Source organism: Rhipicephalus microplus, chromosome 6 (genome assembly GCF_043290135.1).
Source record: "Rhipicephalus microplus isolate Deutch F79 chromosome 6, USDA_Rmic, whole genome shotgun sequence".
In the NCBI taxonomy this organism is placed as follows: Eukaryota; Metazoa; Arthropoda; class Arachnida; order Ixodida; family Ixodidae; genus Rhipicephalus; species Rhipicephalus microplus.
In genome coordinates, this window is record NC_134705.1 from 129,659,370 (window position 1) to 129,668,348 (window position 8,979).

Genomic DNA, 8,979 nt, shown 5'->3' on the forward strand with positions numbered 1-8,979 from the left:
TTCATAGTTGCAAAGCTCTCGTCAGGGAAGAAAGAAAAAGGCATCCTCCATTGTCTGGCGTCATTGATTGTTAACTATCAACACAAAAAACACTGGCGCGACTGACAGACTGGGAGAATTCAGGAAAGCAAAAAGCTTATGTTTTGTGAAGCCATACTTAAATTAAGCCGGAAGACAGGCATGACTTGGCCAGAAAATAGACTTTACAAACTGGACTGGTAAAAACACAGGGACATTGCTTAGAGTGACTGACTGGCAGTCGCTGCCATGTGCAGGGTGAAGAACAACATACGTGAATAAAAAAGAAAATAATGCATAAAATGATGCAAAGAGAACAAGCAACAAACAATAAGAATATGCAACTTCTTAAAATACCCATTAAAACTAGTTATCCATAAAACGCCCCTCAACGCGCTTTACGCCTTCTGTGCTTAGTGATTGAGGACTGTTGAGGAAGTAAAATGATAATTCTGCGTTTCTTTATTTACGAAGGTTTTGTGTGCGTTTTATATATGCAATTCATATTTAAGGCACTTAGATAGTGTTATCGGCTTGTGGACAGAGGGGCAGTAAAGAAGCTTTGTACTTGTCCTGACGGTCATTCTCCTGTCACCTCAGTCAAAGGACGTTTTGCAGATTCCGACTACGCGAGTTATCTCGCTTGAGCAGCGTCAGCACTTTTGCGTTTCTCCCCACTCACAAGCTGGTTTCTTGGTGTGGTAAATGGGAGGAGTGTCTCACATCTGCCACAGATTTGTTGGTGCTTCGCTGCAACTGAACAATTTCAGAAGTACAGCAGTGATCAGTAAGTAGATCAGCGATTATTCTCTGCAGATACTATTTGGTTGCCATCATAGTGTGATAGATAATATTCTTGATACCATAAAACATACCACTTCAATTTCTTTTGCTTGTTCCGCGATTTTTTTTATACTTTTGCAGCACAGATCCTAAACTAATGACGACGTCAAAACCTAGTTTTCAGAAAAAGAGCATATGAACAGCATTGAATATGGTGTTAGCACTCGACTTTTGCGTCAGCAATTTGTATTACTCACGTTCAGTGTGCCAAGAGAAATTATGTGCACCATAGTTCTTGGTATTCCAAATACCAACGGTGTTCTTACGTTTATATGCAGAAAATGCCACGAAAGTTATATATTTTCACTTTATAATTGTTTTATAGCACAAAGAACAGAAGTAATGATCGATCTCTGAACAGCAGCTTGGGCAGTTCCCGTAGCTTACGAATTTCGAAGTATTTATTCTAGAAGATCCTGCCCCTCCGTGGACATCGATGTAATGCGAAGCGGTCAAAAAGTAGCAACGTTCACGGCGTCGTTTGGTGGGCATTCGTGCCTTTTTCTCAGGCACGAATGCACGCGGATTTTCCGGTACTATGGTAATGAAACAGATATTCTAGTATACACAATGCATGTCCTCTAACTTAGGTTCAGCGTAAACTCCCACAAAACCTATAATTATATAACAATTATATCCGGTAACTGAGACCAGTTATTTGTGATAGACAGATAGATAGATAGATAGATAGATAGATGGATAGATAGATAGATAGATAGATAGAAAGATAGACAGATAGATAGATAGATAGAAAGAAAGATAGATAGATAGATAGATAGATAGATAGATAGATAGATAGATAGATAGATAGATAGATAGATAGATAGATAGATAGATAGATAGATAGATAGATAGATAGATAGATAGATAGATAGATAGATAGATAGATAGATAGATAGATAGATAGATAGATAGATAGATACGCTTACGGTGGCCGAGGTTAGCTTAGAAAGAATTCGCATTTTAAGTTTGTGTCGCACATCATGCTGATGATTGCCTTGCCTGATGAATCGATCAGTTCTTAAGACGGAACTTCATAGCTTTTTTTACTGTACCCTTATTGCCATTGACACACACAAGGTTGTTAAACACAGGGCCTTCCAGCTATCACAAAGCACGATATTATAAAAGCGGAAGGGCGTTGTGCGAAGCAGCCGTAGTGGAGAGTTCTCAGTATATTGTACAGTAGCCTCTACTCATTTTTTTACTGAATGAAAATCAATAATTACTTTAATTATGTTCGTGTTTCAAAAGTGTTCACCTAGTTATGAAAATATTTAGTAGGGGCATATCGCATGCTGAAATGACATCTATCCGGGCTACTATCAAGAGCGCACTAATTGCATGCTTATTTATTCTTGTTAATAAAGAAAACTTGTGAGATCAGAAAAGGTGCAGGTGCATATACTGCTTGTCAAATCAGGAAACGGTGCCCTTAGGAAGGCTCACTGAGAGGTAGACCATGTTAATGAAGAAATAAATGCAGTAATAAAGAAATACAATTCACTTTGTCTGCCACTTCTCGCCCGAAGAAAAGCGCCACTTTTTTATACACAAGCTGTGTAACTTTTTTTATACACAAATTCTGTAGACGGTTTTTTATACAGAGAGCTTTTATTGACGACAGTTGGCCGCGAGTTATGAATACCCACGTGGCCATAGAAATCAACCGAAGGAATTTTCGCAAAATCTCGACGTATATACGTGGCGCCCAACCCCCATCCTCGCTGATGTTTGGAGTGTGGTCTCGGGAAACAAAAAAAGAAGAAGATCAGTTGCTTTTCAGTAAGCGTATTTAAAAGTGCTGCTTTCTTATGTGGATGGCAGCGTAGTCTTCTGTTATTTTTATACTTTGCTGGCTCTTTTTTTAACAGACTAAGGAGCACAGAAATGTCATTTCAACAAACTCATGATGCACTAAATGATATTTTAATAACTAGGTGAGTTCTCTTAAAGTTACGAATATAATGTTTACTAGTTTACTAATTATCAAGATGTGCTCAGATTTGGGTGCACGTTAAAGAACCCCAGGTGGTCGAAATTTCCGGAGCCCTCCACTACGGCGTCTCTCATAATCATATGGTGGTTTTGGGACGTTAAACCCCACATATCACTCATACTAATTATCAAGATCGAAAGCATTAGCACCAGCTATTGCAGTATACCGGAAACAATATGCACTACGTCTGCTCTCCGCTAAGGCATTCATTTTTTTAATAATGTTGCATGATAACAAGAACGTCCTTTATACTTTCAGGCCTTGCATATGCTATAATGCATGTACTGTTACTCAAAAAAGCGCATCTTTAATATACTCGAATTTCTGCAAGTTAACCTATTAATTTGTCAAGATCATTGACTACAAATCAATGATTCGGGGCTCGGTGATAAATATTCAAAAACTTACTCGTAGCCCATCACAAATATGCGACAATACACAAACTGAAATGTGCTAACACGACTTTGCAAATAGTTTTAAAGTTACTCGCCAATTGTTGAGTTTATTGGTGTCAAAACTGAAACTGACCCCACCGACTCTTCATAAATACGTAACAACGTGTTCTTGTACCCTGTCAGTTGTGAGATTACACAAAATATACAAAGTTAGTGTCTACACATCTACTTAACAACTCGTTATTTACCCATTTCAGCTGCTATAGTGACTATATGCCACAATGAACCTGGAAAGCTACAAACACGTCGACGGCGTCTCTTTGCACGGATGGTACCACGAAGACATGATACGCTCGGCACTTTCTTACAAGCCCCGCTCGGACGACATTTTCATAGTGACGTATCCGAAGTCTGGGACAACTTGGATGCAATACGTCATCCTCAGCATTCTTGGAGAGGGCAACGTGCCCAAAACCTTCGCAGAGTACATGCTGACCTCTCCGCACTTGGAACTCTTCGGTGAAGAGGGTGTCGAGAAGATGCCCAGACCTGGTCCAATCAAGACTCACCTGCCTTTTCACAAGGCACCGTACTCGCCGGAAGCCAAGTACATTTGCGTCGCCAGGAACGTGTACGACGTTTGCGTATCCTATTACTACCACATGCGAGGCCTTACTCCTATCAGCGTGAAGGATGTCTCGTTTGCCACGTTCCACGACATGTTCACGACCGGCAAACTGTCCTACGGTGACTACTTCGACCACGTGCTCTCCTGGTACGAACGTCGCGACAACCCCAACGTACTGTTTTTCACGTACGAAGATGTGAAAAAAGATCACCAATTGTGGGTCTTGAACATAGCGAAATTTCTCGGAGAAAATTATGCGCAAGCGCTCAGAAAAGACCCCGAGCTACTCCGCAAAGTTGTAAACGCTTCGAGCTTAAGCAACATGAAGCAGATCTTCGCTGGAAAAATCAGCGCCTCGGTAATGAATTTGCTCAATCTGCCGTCTGGCAAAGCTTTGAAGGCACTGCAGGTGTACCGTGACATCTGGCCCCATATGGGAGAGTTGCATCCGAACGAAGACTTTGTCCGGAAAGGTGTCATCGGTGACTGGAAGGAACACTTCACTCCAGAGTTGATCGAAAAAACAAAGGCTTGGATTGAGAGGAAGACCACAGGATCTGATGTGATGCAGCTTTGGAAGGACATTGAACTGCCGTAGTTTTACAAGCAATGTCAAGGGATACGCTCTTTTTTGTTCAATAAATAAGGACAACATTCATGCACATGCATTTGCGCGAATAAAGCCTGAAGGGTCAGCGAACATTATCGCTTTATTCTCGACTGTTCAACGTCTTTCACTCTCTCCGAAAGCTTTTGTGTCCTAAAAAGTATTGACTCCAAGGTCGTGTCACTTTTTATCATGCGACAGTGTGCAAGAAAGACTTAATAATGTGCCTTCACATTGACATCACGATGATGTCACATATTTTTCGCACCTGTGACGACACCATGCTGAGAGTTTTTTCATTGCTCGTGCTGATTTCGAAGCTCACTTTTCATGTTTGAATGTAAATCCTGGTACCCGCCGTTGTATAGCACGTAGCAATATTTCAAATAAAGCTTTAAACAAAAAGAAAATATGGCTATTATGGTCGCTTTTTTGCTATGGTGAATCGTCTTAGTTGAAATACACAATACTTCTAATTTATCAACGTAATTTATCCACTACTTCTTTCTAAGTAAAACCTTTCATCAGCCTTGATTCTGTCAACAACGTCAACGAAAGGTTGCTAGAGAAGGCTGTCAAAACAAAATAAGTCCAGAAGGTGATTTCGCAACTTTATTGTGGAACTATCTATGTCTACTTATAAGCGGTGAGTGTTCTGAGAGTTTCATAGCAGATGGCTATAAACCGACATCGGTACACTACTGTGGTAAAAATAGCCATAATATTCATAACTTCATGGACTAAAACACAAAACACAGCCACAAGACAGCTGACTCCACAATATACTTCTAGCACGTGCGCAACCACAGCAGCCCAATGGTTATCAGAATCAGTGAAATACATTTAAGAAAGGTGAAGTGTGAAATTCTGTGTCAAGAATGTTGATACTAGCAAACTCTGCACTGCAATTGTTAAAATCTCAAAATTGTCAAATCACTAAACTAAGCTTATATAATAAAACAACCTCTAACTCAATAGTTCATTTTGAACACGCCTCGCTGTTCACATCAACTATTCCTAATGCTTTTTTGGTGAAGCTGTACTAAATGGAAGGGATGTAAATAACGTAGTACGCGAATGCGCAAAAGGCTGTTCATGCTATTCGGTCCAGACAAGCTGGACAAGAGTCTCATGATGAATATTGTCGATATTATTGTGTCCCAGTTTTTCAACTGTGCTTTAGCTGTAACCTTTGTTGTCAGCTCAAAGGCAAAGAATAATACCACGTTCAACTAACCGGAGGTCCTCGTCTCATTTCATGCACGTTCTGTAACTTTTGAACTTAGATCGTTATGGGGACGTGGTCACTGGACGATACTTTTTTAATCACACTCGTCGATCAATTTTCCAATAATCAATGATCCATTTTAGGGTTTGGTTAGGCTTTTATAGTTTTAGGATCAGACATTTAGAGTTTAGGCCACTTTTGGTTAATTCATTGTTCTCGCTTGGCAAACCTTTCTTGACTCACAGACCGACCATGTTATTGAGTCATGAACAGTAATGGTGAGGCTGCTCGTAACGACAATCCAAGCTCCAATAAAACTCGACAAAGTTGTACGCAAGCTGGTCAATGAATCGTTATGTACTTGATGTCATCATCATCATCATCATCATCAGCCTGACTAGGTCCACAAAGAACATATGCCTCTCCCATGTTGCGCCCGTCAACTCGGTTTTGTGCTCGCTGCTGCCACTTTGTACCTGCAAACTTTTTAATGTCATCTGCCAACCTAATTTTGTCTCTACCTAACCCACTTGCCTTCTCTGAGAATCCAGTCAGTTCTCCTAATGACCAGTGGTTATCCTGCCTACGCGCTACATGCCCAGCCCATGCCCATTTCTCATTTTGATTTTGACTATGATGTCCTTAAGCCCAGTTTGTTCCCTGATCTACTCTATATTATGTACTTGACATAGTGATCAACAAATCTCGTGTTTGACATGTTACTGGGATGGCATATGAGCAGAGTGGCCGCAATAGCAGGTAAAAAGGGACCCAGTTTTCGCACTTCCTTGTGGAAGCTCTTCAAGTGCCCCATGTTTGAGAGCAGCAGATTACACGTTGATTATCCTCATTGCAGTATCATGATATTAACAAACGCAAAACCCTGAGAGTATCGAAAACTCTAGCATACAGGGCGAGTGCTCGCACCAACAAGAAGTCTTCATCGTGTTCTTCGATCGGTTTCAGGTTGGATTTCAACAGATGTGTTCCGAGGAAGGAGAAGAAGAGGAAGACGTGAACTGGTACAGCCTATCGACACCATGATTACACAATTATCAACCTCACCCCGTTAATAAACATCCTTCAACCTTAACCTTTACATTATTAACGCATGCGAAAGCCCATACAGCGAAGCCAACTGTAGCATGTTGTGTGCGCTCTCACGCCGAAAAGAAACCTTCTTCCTCTTGTTCTTCGAGGGCAAGGGAAACCAAGAGTTAAAGAATAATTCGACGAATAAAGCTAGAAATAGATAAAAAAGGAAAGAAAAAGTATGGAGAGAATAAAAATAAATATATGCATAAAAAACCACCAAAAACTTTAAAATTGAACAAGAAATAAAAGAAGAAAACCAAAGAGAGACACAGAGGGTTACGTAGCTCAGCTCTTTTTCAGGGCTTGGTTTCATAGTATGAAGCTATCTTAACTTTTCTGCATTTCTTTTTCTGAAATATTAATAAAATAGGTCTAAGAAAATTTCCCCTACATTCACTTCATTTGCATCTCAACTTAGGCATTACTTTTCGAGCTAATTCGGTGCTCAATTTACAAATTTTATTAGTGGTTAGTAATTTTTCATCATTACTCATGTTTTTCGACTATTAATATATGCGGTATCCTGATATTTCGAAATAGTACCTAACAGACACTACTATTGCAATACGTCTTGGTATCGACGTGACCACAGTTGTGATTCGCAGAAAAAAAAACCAAGCTTACAACTACTAATAACCTTAGACCATCTTGCCGGTTTAAGGATAGGTATTGGGGAATACTCGCAATAAATGGTTAATAAATATGCCCAGGCGCTATCACTTCGTAGCGTCCCGCTCCAATGGTAGAACCGCCTTCACAAGAAGAAGTTGCTTCTGGGATTGATTCTTAGGGCAGAGTGAATTTTTTCTACGAAATACGGAGGTATTCCCTAGTTGCCTTGCGCAACCTACGGGTGATTGTCTGCTTTTTCTTTCATAACGCTTTCATCAATTTTCTAATTTACTCTGCCGCATATAATTCACACAATGCCTATCTGTGTCGCCTTCGATACGACCGTCATATTGTTCATATGAATGTTGAAGCACCCAGCTTCCTTTGTGGTACTTAAAAGGATTACTTCTTATGTCTCCGAAGGGTTTTAAGGAGACGTAAATTTTACGATGGTGCACCTCCACGTTCATGGAATGTCTATGTTTCTCCACAACTTCACGAACTCTGGCACCATCATGGTCTCCGCGATTCTTTGTTTCATCTATTGAATCTGCTCCTGCGAGACGTGAGTCTTCCAGTCTCCTGCTTAAACTAGCGAAGAAACTCGCCTGTACTAGGCATCTTTGTTAACTACGTCAAATTGATGAACATTGGTGTTAATTATTGGCGCCAGTACTTGGTGACAAGTGTGAACAATAAATATGTTAAGTTGTGGTATTGGAGCCTTCATTTTCTCGCCCTAAAGGCGGGTAAAACATATAGGTAAACATATTATGAAAGTGACATGTAATGTGTGCAGTGAAATGAATGGCGAAAGGTTGTCATATATTAAAGTTTTGAAGATACGGTATGATCACGGATGCCTCGTGAAACGTCCTTGTCTCCAAGGGCCACGAGAAAGGGGCTTTTTGTGATGCGGCTACCACAGCAGCGATATCTCTCTCCAGAGATCGAGCTGTGGCTTACCAGGGTCAATTGCGGAAAATTATCAACATATCAAATACCAACAATATCGATAAATGTATTTTTCATTCTTTTTCTGAAAAGATCAAGTTCATCGCATGGTATTAAAATAGGAACATCAGTGAGGGGTTCACCACCTTTGTCGCACAAGGCTGGATCGCCACCGAACAAATGATGTGCATGTGTACTTTGTATGTGTCCTATTCATAGTCTGGTAAGTTTTACTTCTTTACGGCGTGATCTGGACACTGATGGCCAGTTTTCAAGGTTCATCTTGATGACATGTAGCATATTGGGTGTTTGTGTGTCCCATAAACGCTGCCAGTACACTAAGAGTTTTCATTTTACGATGGGTTTTGTGTCTAGTGGAGGGACAGGTACGGAAGTATCAGCAGCGTTTTCATAAGCTGATGCAGCAAGCTGGTCTACCAATACATTTCCCTTTATCTCGTGGTACCCTTGCCCCCAGCAGAGCATGACATGCTGCTTGAGTGTGTAGACGGTGGATAAGAGTGAATAAAGTGAAACAAGGGCAAGATTTTTATATTTTCTTTTTCGGCGTTTTAAGTGTTTTTACCAGACACAGGGTGC

The 8,979-nt window shown here is 40.5% G+C and overlaps 1 protein-coding gene across 1 annotated transcript; it reads left to right on the plus strand.

Annotated features, from left to right (window-relative positions):
- The first annotated feature begins 651 nt into the window (after window positions 1-651).
- Window positions 652-4,596, plus strand: LOC119167377 (sulfotransferase 1E1). The gene is made up of 2 exons (XM_037418850.2): window positions 652-805; window positions 3,513-4,596. The coding sequence occupies exon 2, from the start codon at window positions 3,537-3,539 to the stop codon at window positions 4,479-4,481; it is 945 nt and encodes a 314-aa protein (XP_037274747.2). The 5' UTR covers window positions 652-805; window positions 3,513-3,536; the 3' UTR covers window positions 4,482-4,596.
- Window positions 4,597-8,979: the final 4,383 nt, after the last annotated feature.

Coding starts and splice junctions, on each gene's coding strand:
- LOC119167377 (XM_037418850.2), top strand. CDS start 3,537: ATGAACCTGGAAAGCTACAAACACGTCGACGGCGTCTCTTTGCACGGA.